The sequence below is a fragment of the Osmerus mordax genome, chromosome 5 (genome assembly GCF_038355195.1).
Source record: "Osmerus mordax isolate fOsmMor3 chromosome 5, fOsmMor3.pri, whole genome shotgun sequence".
Lineage (NCBI taxonomy): Eukaryota > Metazoa > Chordata > Actinopteri > Osmeriformes > Osmeridae > Osmerus > Osmerus mordax.
In genome coordinates this window covers 14,721,565-14,734,213 of record NC_090054.1, presented here as the reverse complement: position 1 = coordinate 14,734,213, position 12,649 = coordinate 14,721,565, and the positions used below count along the sequence as shown (strand labels likewise).

At 43.1% G+C, this 12,649-nt stretch overlaps 2 protein-coding genes across 2 annotated transcripts; one reads left to right on the top strand and one right to left on the bottom strand.

The window, feature by feature from the left end:
- The first annotated feature begins 387 nt into the window (after positions 1-387).
- sfr1 (SWI5-dependent homologous recombination repair protein 1) lies at positions 388-1,838 on the top strand. The gene is made up of 3 exons (XM_067236268.1): positions 388-770; positions 1,000-1,344; positions 1,444-1,838. Exons 1-3 carry the CDS (start codon positions 675-677, stop codon positions 1,633-1,635), a joined length of 633 nt encoding a protein of 210 aa, XP_067092369.1. The 5' UTR covers positions 388-674; the 3' UTR covers positions 1,636-1,838.
- Positions 1,839-1,872: 34 nt separating this feature from the next.
- Positions 1,873-12,583, bottom strand: cfap43 (cilia and flagella associated protein 43). Its single transcript, XM_067236267.1, has 38 exons — positions 12,555-12,583; positions 12,044-12,297; positions 11,847-11,943; positions 11,548-11,715; positions 11,289-11,439; positions 11,022-11,166; positions 10,833-10,915; positions 10,594-10,725; positions 10,387-10,503; positions 10,211-10,291; positions 9,962-10,110; positions 9,764-9,867; positions 9,503-9,661; positions 9,123-9,286; positions 8,841-9,005; positions 8,605-8,735; positions 8,230-8,401; positions 8,010-8,114; positions 7,279-7,356; positions 7,063-7,188; positions 6,877-6,981; positions 6,639-6,755; positions 6,336-6,536; positions 5,980-6,186; positions 5,660-5,749; positions 5,462-5,542; positions 5,193-5,321; positions 4,963-5,082; positions 4,777-4,884; positions 4,436-4,522; positions 4,256-4,344; positions 3,919-4,135; positions 3,612-3,724; positions 3,285-3,444; positions 2,927-3,091; positions 2,451-2,531; positions 2,173-2,326; positions 1,873-2,074 (listed from the first exon to the last, which is right to left on the bottom strand). Exons 1-38 carry the CDS (start codon positions 12,581-12,583, stop codon positions 1,899-1,901), a joined length of 5,010 nt encoding a protein of 1,669 aa, XP_067092368.1. The 3' UTR covers positions 1,873-1,898.
- Positions 12,584-12,649: the final 66 nt, after the last annotated feature.

The window sequence follows — 12,649 nt, the reverse complement described above, 5'->3', positions numbered from 1 at the left end:
TACAAAAAGTTTCGTTGCACAGCTAATAGCATATTATTGTTATACAGGCTAAGTGAACTTAAAACGTTGTCATAATTTAGATGTGTGATTTTGATGTTACTTTACAACATAAGTATCTAATTCAGCCAACAACCAAACAATATAATAATTAGCTGACTAAATAAATACATATTTTATGCATATTGGGTGCCAGCTCATACAGGCGTGGTGAAGAATGGGTGTGGAGGGCGTTGCTTAGGTTTATCAAAACCACTGGATTATGTAGCTGATAATGGTAGGCCTGACTAGTCATATACTCCAGCCCAGTAGGTGGCGGTGTAAGCACCTTTCAGTTAGATGCGACCCGCAAACCAGAATCGATAGAAGAAGAAGAAAAGAGTCAAATTCAAAGAAAGTCACAAAGCTAGGTTAGCACTAAACAAAACAAGTCGGGATACATGTTAAATTTACAGATAGGTCGACACTGAAAAAACGGACAAATGTTTTGCCGAGTACATTTACGTAGATGGTAAGATACAGTAGACTGCTGTTCACACGAAACTGTGAATACAGTGTTCGAGCCAGCTATTTGACTTTTCTATCATTTACTTGAGTCTCCCGAGACCGACAGGGAGCTAGTTGGCACTAATACTAATATGCCTGCATAGCTATATTAGTCAAACGTTTCATTCATAATGGAGACAACACCCAAGACAGCCAAATGGAAGTCCGTCTATGGTACGCCTTGCTATGAAGAAGAGTCAAGTCCATGTGAGGTCAGCATGGGAAAGGTAAAGAATCAATTAGCTAGACAAAAGGTATTATTTCAAGACGAGACAGGAGTTAATCTGTAGATGACCCTCACCTGATTTTACACTAATTGTATGATTTGTCACTTGAAAACGAATGAGCAGCGCTAAACTACCAAATTCGAATAATTGATTTAAAAGTTTGAAGCCCTGTTGGGTTAGCCCGGTCAGATGTTTTATAATTTTTGGGATTACCTTTGTCCACGTTTAGCCCAAGCAGCAGCTGAGTGCTTCACTAAAGGCAAGATTGAAAAGGTCCAGGCGCTCTTTCACCTCGCCCATGTCTGTGGCCAAACGCCTTCATATCGAAGATGACGACAAAAATGATGTTGGACAAGACAAGCACGTACATGTTGGCATAGAAGAGTCACAAGATGTTCACATAGGGGCAAACATAAGTATTCTCGGAGAAAACGATATTACCAGTAGTATGCCTGAGTCACAGCGACCCACGCCTGGAGACCCACTCAGATTAATACACCAACTAAAAACAGAAGTGAAGGAAAGGGCAGAGACTCTCCGTAGACTCAAGATGGTGAAAATGTATAGAAGCAAGGTAGCTGCAATTTAAATACAGTTCTTGTCAATATGTTTTAAAATATCTGGGTTTGGTATGAGTTTAAAGGCTAAGTTTCTTCTTTATTCTCTTTTCCAGAATGACCTGACCCAACTGACACGACTGATCGGCAAATGGCGAAGCTGTTGTCAGTCTGCAATGTATGAGCTCCAGACGGATCTACCGGTTGATGGGAAGAAAGCGAGTCTAGCTCAGCTCATAGACCTTTTTGGATTGGAGGATAGCATACTGCAGTTTGACCGGACAGAGGACGATTTCAGGGATGCATGAGTACATTGACTTTGTTCATACTGTTCAATTGACTATTAGGTTATCTGTTCATTCCTCTTCTTGGATGATAACGCTATATTCACACTGTTTGTTTCATGAGAATTTTTACTCACTCCAAAATATTTATGAAAGTAAACACATTGTTTAATGTTTTATTTCATGCTGCTACATAACAAAGTTAGAACAGATTTAGAGTTTACAGAACTATGTTGTAAAGGTTTGTTTTATAAAGAATATGATATAATGCACTGTTGATCTTTTGGTTATTCATGTTTGAGGTTAGCAAGTGCTGGGAAGGTTTTCTTTCTCATGCGCTCCACCTCGGCCCTAAGGATGGCTAGCTCCTCGGCCTGCTGCCTGGCCAGGTCCATCAGCTTCTTCCTCTGGATGATGTCCTGATAGCGCTCCTCAGCATCGCTTGCCTTGTTCTCCTCCATGGCTGGAAAAACATGTACAAGAATGGCTCATCGGATTCAGCAGCTACTAATGGCAAACACGTTGGATGTGAGATGGTTGCATTGGGAAACACTGTTGTACCTGTAGCCTCATAAAGGTGCATTCTTTCAGCCACAGTCACTTGCATGACAGCCAGCTGCTGGTTCAAAATGGAATTCTTCTCTGTCTTCAGTGCCACTTGTCTCTTCAGCTGCTTGATTATTTTCTTGCAGTTTTCTACATTCTTTGTGTGGGTCTATAACATAAGAATTTCATAATAGCTGTTCATAATAGCTGTTTTGCAGAGCACTTTGGAAATCAGACACCCAACATACAGTATATACATAATAAATAATTTAATATTTAAATGTTTGAAATACCTTTTCCTGTAAAGTTATTGTTTTCTCCAAAGTTGAAACCTTTTTTGACATTCGATTGTCATGGTCTGTCTCACTGAGATACTGAAGAGAATGAAAGAGCAAAAATATAAATATTAATACAGGTTGTGTACAATACTGTATATTCAAATCAAGACAGTCCCGAAGGACAATGTGCTGTTTAATCACAACATTAAATAAACACTACCAATGGATTTTAAGTGAACAATATTTTCATTTAACTGGTGTTTTAAGTTGCCTTCTTATGGAAATTAAGTCGATATAGACTTCTGAACACCATACAAAAAAAGAAACATAACAGGACCTTCTAGAACTGCTGCAATGAGCCTTTTAATTAGAGATAAGAAGTTTAATTGCCACAAGCTACCAGTGTGACATTTCAGACCCTTTCATTCAATTTTTTCAGTTTAGTTCTCTGTAGAATGATGGCTCCTGTTCCTATCAGCACCAAGCCCCACCTCCTGTAGCTCCTGTGAGACACGCAGCATCTGGATGTCCCTGGCCTTGGTGTTCAGGTCCTCCATCTGCATCCGCATCCTCTTGTGTTCCCACTCTTGCTGAATGATGCCCTTACGGAAGTCCTTACACTCCACCATCTTGGCTATCTTTTGCTCTCCCAAAGCCTGCCAGTGGGAAACATTTCACAAAAGTAAAACCGAGTAATATTGTGAATTATAAAAGGTGTAAAAAGAAAAGAAGAACATGTTGAAACGCTGGTTAAACCCTTATACTTGATGCAATGTGAAGTGATCAAGTTTCAGACACATACTAACAATCGAGGTGTACAGTATATGAGGCTGGTGTGATGTGCCTTACCCTGATGGTGCCATTGAGGTCCTCCACCACATTCCTGGGGAGCAGCAGGGAATCGGAGTAGTCAGCGATGAAGTCTCCCGGCTCCACCTCCACCTGGCCCTGCTTGATCAGGATCTGGACCATGATGTCCAGACGGAAACGCATTTTCTCCTCACGCAGGCTGAGGAAACATTAACCCAGGGAGTTGAGCTCAGTATTAGACTCTCAGCATAACTGATACATCTCTCACGAGTAAAAATAGTAAATGCTGATTTAATAAATGTTATTTATGCCTACGCTTACATCAAAAAAGGTGTGTGTAAATTGTATAAACAACAGCATTCTCACCCATTGACATCGTCGATAAGGTTTTTTATCTCCATCTTTGCACTTTCATCCTCATCAATCCTCTTCTGCAGGAAAGCTTGCATTTCAGCTAGAGTCAAAGCCTTCATTTTCACCTGTGGAAGATGGGTGCGGTGAAATACGTTTGGATGGAAATGAAGAACTGTTACAGTGTTATTATAAGCAACTTCCCTTGTTCATGCCACATTCAGAGGTTTGCATGCTGCACACATTTCCACTCATCTTAGAAACGTTTAACCAGGAAGGAATACATACACGTTGTAGTTCATTCATGTATTAATCTAATGACCTGCTGTTCACTTTCCACCTTGGCTCTGCGGGCTAGGCAGAACCTCTCCCACACAGAGGGGTCCAGGCCGTCAGGCATGTTCTCTGGAGTGTCCAGTTCTTCCATGGCCTTCATCATCTGGCAGAGCCCCTCAGCCGCTGCACGGCCTGACTCAGGCCCAAGGTTTTCTTTAAAAGGGCTGGTGCTGTTCTCTGCCTGGGTCCTTATCCTCTGGACCCTGGAGCCACAAGCCTCTGTTACACACTGACTCAAAGCCCATCTCCATTTCAATCAAAAGTAGGGCAAATGTCACACTGACAATGAATATTCACTCATTGATTCCATATAACTGCTATACCTGGGTCTGCGCTTGTAAAGCTTGTACAAATGATCAACAACATGACCTGGCACATCCATGAACTCCTTCCTGAATCCCCTATCCAGAAGCTTGGGAGACATATGGAATGTGATTATTAGATAGCATTGAGAGGTCATATTAGGATAATCTTATCTGGAGTGCTGGCTACATATATATTACTTTATCTTCTGCTACAACGTTGTCATAAGAGTCACGGAAGAGCTCCACATCCTCTTTGTGTCTGTTAAGCTCTTCTCCAATATCATTCTGTCAAAGGAATGCAAGGCTGTTAAGTAATGGGAATGCCAAGTACTGGGAATGGAGAAACACTCTCAGAGAGGAGACAGATTGAAATGCCCCGCAGGTCAGTTCTTGAAAAACATGTCAATCAAAAGACTAAGGGCTACGCCCCAGAATCTTATTTGAATTAGTAATATTACGGCTGCCAACAGAGCATCATGAAATACGACCGAGATAAAGCAATGGTAAAAACCTTCATTCTGTGCGAGACCTTTTTTTACCTTGTAAATTCGAGCCTTTTCTAGTTTCACGTTGAGCTCTCTCTCACGATTGAGCATCTCTTCCTCAATGAGAAGGGAGTGAACAAGGTTGGCAATTTTCAGCTCCTCCTAGAAAATATGTTTTCAATAAAGATGATACTGAAATAAGTGTGTGGGTGTGTGTGAGATGGTGGGTGTGCGTCTCACCTGGTAAATAACCATCTCAGATTTAACCTTCCTCTCAAACAGCTTAGTCAAGGTATCATCAAAGCCCTGGGTGGCTTCTTTGATAGATGTCTGTAGTTTCTTCATTTCAGTCTCCAAGGTCTGGAATGAAAATATGCCCTCCCTTTCAAATATTTATATTGACAATGACCAATGAATAACGTCCTGCATATGTGATAGAAGACTGAAGAGCAGGGCTCATTTCTCCCAACCTTTCTGTATTTCTCCTTTTCCTCGCTCAGCTCCTTTGCTTTTTTCTCATAGTCTTTGTGGATCTTTTTCTCCTCCTCAGTCCACTGGATGTCTGACTTGGACAAGAGGAACTCAGGCGGCGGGACCTCCTGTGTGTTAAGAAGCATGTGGTCAGGACAACAGTGCCCCTTCTCATGACCTGTGGTTTCAAACTTTGAAACCACAGGTTTCTTTGCTTTGTATTATTTTGCCTGCCGTAATACTGAGAACAATTTCCTGTTGACAGCACCATTTTCAGGATGTCCTCTTTTTTCAGCTCAAGCACTCCACCCATCATGTCATCCAGAGCTCTGTCTCTGATGTTGTCGACCTGGAGTCCGAACAACAAAAAGACCCAAAAACAGCTATTACCCGAGGCCCAAACATCCTGGGTTGGAAAGGTAGAATGGGTGAGGGTGAGTTGAAAGAGAAAGGTGTGACTCGGTACCTTAGCAGCCAGGCGTCTTTGTTCCTCTGCCTTTTTTTTCTCCTCATTCATCGCCCTCTGCTCCGGGGAGAGGTACTTCTCTACTTGAATCTAGAATGCATAGGAATGTGCTACTCGTAAATCATCACCTGACATGCACAAATGCAAGTGTTTGATGGAAATACAAACTGTTACGGTAAATACAGTAGGTAAGCGTGTAAATTATCTATATTTTCTTCCACATTCACAGTCTCTAAGATTTTATAGTTCATTTCACCACAATTAAGGACATATTTAAAATTACATCTTGGCCAAATTGTGAGGTTGTGCAGCTATGTTACCTCAGAGTCCTGTACAGTGAGCGCCCTCTCAGGACGTTCGTTGTCTGACAGGCTCGGCTCCCATAGCTTCTCTTTCAGATCCAGCTCAGCCATGATCTCCACGATACGTCTGTTCTTATCCTTCACGCGGTTCATCTCCTGCTCCTTTTGCTTGTACACCGCCAGAAACTCGGTGTTGAAGGCCGTCTTTACTTTGTAGATCACATCCTAGACAGAAAGACGAGGCAGGTGGAGAAAATGAAGGTGTGGCAATGCTGCAACTCGTTTGTTAGATTCAGACATGGAATCTTTTGGTCGGATATGGATACACACATTTGGTGTCAGAACTCGCCAAAAGTCGTGTCGTCGCCTCGTACCTGGAGCAGGGTTAGCTGGTTGATCTTCTGCTCTCTGATGTGCAGGCTGAATTGGTTGTAGAGGAAGGGGTTTGAACCTCCAAATTGAGCGCTCAGACTTCCTGTGTGAGCGGCGCTCTCTGTCTCGTGTCCCTCCTCTTCCTCCTCTTCCTCTTTTTCCACAGGGTTCCTGCTCTTCGTCTCCAGAATCTCCTGTTGGAGCTGGGTCGTAGACAGAGAGGAACGTCTTGAATGAACAAAGATTCTTGGTGCTAAGAAGCACAGTCTGTTGCCGTGACGTGATACTGTGGACGCACAACTCACATTGCAGTCGGTGTTTTCGATCTTCCTAATACACTGCACCCTTTCAAGTTCCTCGAGCTCCTTTTGTGTGCGCTCCTTCATGGGGTAGTTCTTCACCTCGTGGTCAGAGTGGAAGGCCTGAGATACAGTACACAGACAACAGTAATAAACTTATCTCACCTTCTTGTCAAACATTCTACAATTATCTTATTTGTGTGATTCAAAAAACTCTGTTAGTTGTAATTACGGTCCTTATTACCTTGATAGCTTGCCCTTTGACCTTCATGGAATCCCAACACTCTCTCTTGAGGACATCACGCAAGTAGCATTTGGAAAGGTTCTCCAGCTCTATCTCATTTCGGACCTGAAATGTTCAATCAAAACCCAAATGTCTTGACCGTCGGAAACGTCCGACGGTGGGTGAACGTGTGAGTGTGTGTCTTACCCTGGTGACCTCCTGCTCCCCCTCAGCCTGCAGCCTCTTCTGCTCCTCCACATCCAGGTTGAATTCCTGCGGTTCCAGGCGCTCCATGTCGGGAAGGCTCTCGTTCTCACGCATCATCCCCTGGATCTGGACTCGCGCATAAGATCAAGAGGTTAGGAGCAAGAATCACAAGGTCGGAGAGGGATTGTGGTAGTGAAGTAGTTAAGCCTCACTTACGGTGTCTCGCAACTGTTTGACTCTTTTCCTCAGCTTCTTCTTCGTCTCAGAGAACTGCTGACTCTCTTCCTTGATGACCTTTGGAAACATGAAAAGTGGGGCTCGTTTTGCTTCAATGTGTGTGTTTTTACACAGTGTTGTGATTTTTAGAACGTACACTTTTTGAACAGCTTCATACAGTACTTCTGCTGGCAAACTGACATGGAGATGAACTGTGTTATCAATATTGGTTTCACAATAACATAACCACTTGCTGCTTACCTCACAAGTCGCTTACCTCACTAAATCAAAACGTGAAATGCACAGAAAGGGTTAACTATAGCATGCACCTTCTTGTCTTTATTACATATCAGACTAATTGTGAACAAGAAAACCAATATACCACATCACACCTGTCATATCAGTTGGCTGTTATCAACAGTCCTGTTGGGGCAACATTTTCTTTAGAAATGCTTATCTGTCATACTACTGTATCATTTGGTGCCTGATCCTTTCACATATAATAAATAAGACCAATGTGTTGCTTTCATAAAGCAGGAATTTGCCAAGAGCAACACAGCTGCTTGAGGTATCGAAAAGGCATCTAATCTGTTTTCAATATAAAAGTCCTATATGAGTTGCCAGCAACATTTCGCAACATTTTGTTTGCGTTTTAAAAGTTGGGAGCTGTGCTTTTATTCCATACTGCTACCAGATGTGGAAAGGTATCAGTATGTCTGAGTGTGACTGACCGCTTCCAGTTTGTTGTCCAACCAGGTGGAGTCTGTGGCCAGGGGCAGGTTGGTGTAACTCTCGTCCTGCTCGGTTACATCCACCGGCTGTCTCTTGTCACTGGCCTACAGAGAGGATGGCATTGTCCCATTTGATACAACTTTGTAACATCTGATCTCTGTAATGGTTCTAAGAGAGACACCAGGGTTAAAGTAACATCATTGAATCAACTGGGAGTACCTCAACTTCAAGTAGGTCAGCTGAGCCAGTGGGAGACAATACACCTGAGCTCCAGTCAGCCATCTGACTGAGGACAGGGTTCTCTAATGTCACAACACTCTCCAGAGACTTAGCCATGGACTGGCTGTATTGGGTAGCTGCATTGCCTTTGCTAGCTCCAGTGGTTTTGAACCTGCGTACGAATAGAAAATGTAGACTGTAAGTTACATTAAGAGTAGTGTAAACCCTAAAAACATCATAACAATGTAAAACTTATGGAACTATTCGCTTTTTTTAAGATTCAAATTTGAACATTTTGCCCCCTGGTGTCAAGTTTTAGATAATACAATTGCCCCCTGGTGTCCAGGTTGAGATAACATAGTGAAAATATCTTACTTGAGCCTGGTACAGACCAGAGAGCCGTCTCTGAGGCCTGCAGTGATCAGAGTCTGACTGTCAGAGGTGAAGGCCACTGCTCTGATACCGTCCAGCCAACAAGAATGACACTGCATCTGAACATACCGCTCCTGCGCATGGCATCACAAAAGAATAATCATCATCTAAAATAAAGGCAATATCTATAATATATAAGAATAGCTTCTACTGTGTGTGCACTGTAGGAGAGGCTATACCAGGCTTGAGATATCCCTAATGCGCAGCAGGCCATCCTTGCCTACAGACGCTAGCCAGTTCTGGTGGGGTGACAGCAGAACAGACGCAGGACCTAGAGGATGACCTTCCACCTCCTTATCAGGACTTATCTGGTCCAGTTCCTGGTCAGGTGACCTCTCAGTGCTCTGGGAGAATATGGAGGCCATTTTTAGATTCCATGAACAAACACTTCTCCAAAACCAGGCAAACTATCTTCAGAACCACCCTACCTCAGTCAGCTGAGAACTGCCATAGATCTTTACCTCAGGAATCGGAAATCTCTGCAGAGTTTTTTTCTTGTGGCAGTAAGCAAAGATCTTATTGGTCCCCAGGACTGATGAGCTGAGTGAGTGAGGGACCTTGTAGGTGCAGCTCTTTACGATGTCATCAGACAGGGAACCCCGTAGGTCTGCACACTTTGCTCCCTCTGCTAACCATCAAAGCACGTAAGAACTACTACACATACATGCATCAGTACCACTGAGTTCATAATAATAACTAGTTTTTTTAACGAGCTGAATGGCAACAGAAACAGGCTCTATAATGACTGAACTGACATACAAGATGATGAAATTGATGATGAAAACATGTCCCAAACTCGGGCCCCCGGGTAGAAGGAGTGACTGTGCAGCTCTCTCTGTACCTGTGAGCTTCTGTACGGGCAGTGTGAGCAGAGTAAGCAGGCTGCCCTCCCCACAGCCTTGACTGATGTCCTTCTCTCCAGCACACAGGACCAGCAGCCTCACCTGCTTGCTGTCCCGGTTGTACTGGGTAGACATGGAGACCACCGCCCCGTGGACACCTGGACAAACACATTCAGCAATGACGCCTGTCAGGGAGCCGTCTTGCATACATCTGTCTGCAATGCTTGGAGAAACCTGCATGAAGTTGTGTGCAAGTATACCTGTGTAGCCGATGATTTCAAACTTCTTGGATGGCTTTGAGTCCAGTACATAGATTAGTGAGTCAGAGGCACCAGTGAAGAGGAAATGTCCTCCCTGGTCAAAGCTTTACAAAGAAAATACATCTCAGTGAGATCCTGAGGGCCTGATGACATTATATAAATAGATCCTCAGCTCCTGTTGGTGATTGGGGGGCTTACACTAGGTGGTCTACTGGAGCGTTGTAGAGGTGGACCCTGTGGACCAGGCGAGGCTCCTGCTCCCTGGTAAGCTCGATGAACAGGATGTGACCCGAAAATGTTCCCACGGCAACGTATTGTGCTGTGGGGCAACAGGCCAAGCTGCTCACCTGTACAAAAAAAACAATGCAAAAAGGATTTCAAGACATTCAACACATTCTACAATGCATCATACACAAAATAGTTTGCTTTTTGGCACATTATTCTAACCTTTACTTGAAGAGATAAGGTTCCGATGCAAATGCCATCATCTAGAGACCAAACTTGCATCTCTCCTGAGTCCCTCACCGACTGCACCCAGGAAACAAACACAACAGCATCATGATCTGGACCAAATAAGTAGTACAGAGGTTAGTATAAATATATTGCATTATTATTGGACTAACCACACAGACGTTTCTCTCTGTGTACAGCGAAGCTGCCGCCACAAAGTTGCCACTGAGCACATCCAGAACATTAACCACCTTCTCTGACTTTGTGGGTTCGTACTTGTAGATGCGCCCCTAAAAAAGTGCAAAGCAGTTTAGTAATTGCAGCCTGGAAATTAGAGAAATGTATGGACACTTTCATGTCAAATGTACTGAATCACTCACAGTATGAGATGTTAACATAAGTGTATCATAGTCAGGGGAGAATGTGATGGTTGAGGCTGGTTCATCTAAATTCCAATGTTGTGTGACCTCAACGTGGTCACCTTTGATTTTCAAGCAGCGTAACAGACTCTCCTGTAAAACAGCAAGAGTACAGTTACAGTAGTGCGACTATATATCAATATATCAGTCAAAGTGCTGTAATCACACATTACAGAGAATAAGTAGGCAGAATTGTTTACCTTTCCTGAAACAAAGAGTCCATGTTTATGTAGAGCAAAGCTTTCAAAGCTTCCCTCTTTTAGATCGGTTACATCTCCAGCAGCTAAAATAGGGAAAACAGTCTTACATAGTGGTCCGAAAATGGCTATTCATGACTGTACTGTATAGCCATTTTTTTTTAACATTGTTTCCCTTTCTTTTGCTTGTACCTGTGGGGCTGAACAGGACAGTGATGGAGAGAGACTCTGGGTCGACCTGCAAGAGAAAACCTTCCTTACATCCCACATAAAGTTCTGAAGAAGCTGTCCAGCAGACAGCACTAGGGCTTAGTCTGCTCCTGATCCACTTCATAGGCTGTGGAAACACAGAGGCACCACAGGGAAATGTTATTTCAATGAACCATTGCTCATTTGTATGATAAGCTATATATGCTAGAATCCTCCTTTTTAGTATTGTGGAGGTGTGCAGCATCCTACCACAAAACATGCTGCCTTGTCTCCTGTCAGCCCTGCGACTGCAGTATTAGGCATCTGAGGGCCAAAGTAGGTGAGTTTGCCGTTGGGAACATGAGAGGGGTTCGACTCCCTCTCCACAAGGGTGCCATCAGTAGCAGGGAGATCTATCACACTTCGATGTGATAGAGAAAGGGTCCAATTTAATACATCAGATTTAGACAGATGTCTAGTACAACGTTGTACTAGATAGGCTACACAGAAACTTCCCAACCTTTCTCACCCTGGTTTCATGATATGAAAGTTGTCACTCTTCTCAATATTCCAAACAGTTAGGGATGTAGCCCCCACAGCACAAATCTGAAGCCAGTTCAGAGGGTTGAATATCAAAGATGTTATACCCATTACAGCCTGTGACTGCTTACAAATTTGAGATCCAGTCTCCCAATTCCTAAAATAGAGCATACAGAAGTGAGAGAGCAGGTTGAGTGAATACACACAGACTGTTAACAGAATGTTTGGAAGGAATACAAACTCAATAGCTATAGGGAATTGTAATATCTCCAGTTGTAATTTGCTCACCATACTGTTATGGTGTGGTCTGGAAGTGATGAGCAGCAGGCCAAATATGGACCAGCATCACTTAGGGCTATAGAAGTGTAGGATAGTTTGGCTGTTCCTGAAGAAAATGTAACCACATTCGTTTAGCTCTGCAGACTAGGCCCTAAACCTATTAACCACTGGTATCTACAAACCTCAGTACAAAGACAAGTTCTTACCCTTTAATTCGTTTTTCAACCCAAGTCCTGGGTAGTTGTATACAAATATGGAGGGATTCAGCCTTTGCTCAGAGAACGCTAGAGTTCTACAATTGCTATTTGCAGTGACGGTACCTATTCCTCTTCCAGGACTTTGCAGCACATTTCGATTTTTGGTCTTCATGTCCAGGAAAACGATGTAATTCCCACAGATGTAACACACTGTTTTCTTGTCAACAAATTCAACATTTTGATTTGTCAATCCCTGTGCCCACCTAGAAAAAATACTTTAATTTAATTGCAAACCTTGATAACCATGATAACTACGGCTACTGTATCTGGCTGTCGAATGTAGAGCTACAGTACAGGCTACTGTACAGTGCAGTAACACTGTACAGTAACATTGGTACTAACTATGTTTGTGGTTGCTACTGTACTGGTACTGTAGTATACAGTAGCTTCATGAATAACAAATACACATTATGCCAAGTTCTAGTTCCATAGGCTTGGCCAGGAACAAAGTGCTTCTTACCTGACTTCTAAATTCCCCAGTACATCCATATCAAATAAACCAGGTAGCTAACTATATTTAGCTAGACAGAAAGAAAGGCTATCATATAGCTTACA

Excerpts from the sequence above, each read along its gene's own strand:
- sfr1 (XM_067236268.1), top strand. The coding sequence starts at position 675 with ATGGAGACAACACCCAAGACAGCCAAATGGAAGTCCGTCTATGGTACG. Across the intron at positions 771-999 it reads GTGAGGTCAGCATGGGAAAG|CCCAAGCAGCAGCTGAGTGC; the intron begins GTAAAGAATCAA and ends GTCCACGTTTAG. Across the intron at positions 1,345-1,443 it reads TGAAAATGTATAGAAGCAAG|AATGACCTGACCCAACTGAC; the intron begins GTAGCTGCAATT and ends TCTCTTTTCCAG.
- cfap43 (XM_067236267.1), bottom strand. The coding sequence starts at position 12,583 with ATGGATGTACTGGGGAATTTAGAAGTCAG. Across the intron at positions 7,189-7,278 it reads TCAAACAGTTGCGAGACACC|ATCCAGGGGATGATGCGTGA; the intron begins GTAAGTGAGGCT and ends GCGCGAGTCCAG. Across the intron at positions 4,885-4,962 it reads CTGAGATGGTTATTTACCAG|GAGGAGCTGAAAATTGCCAA; the intron begins GTGAGACGCACA and ends CATATTTTCTAG.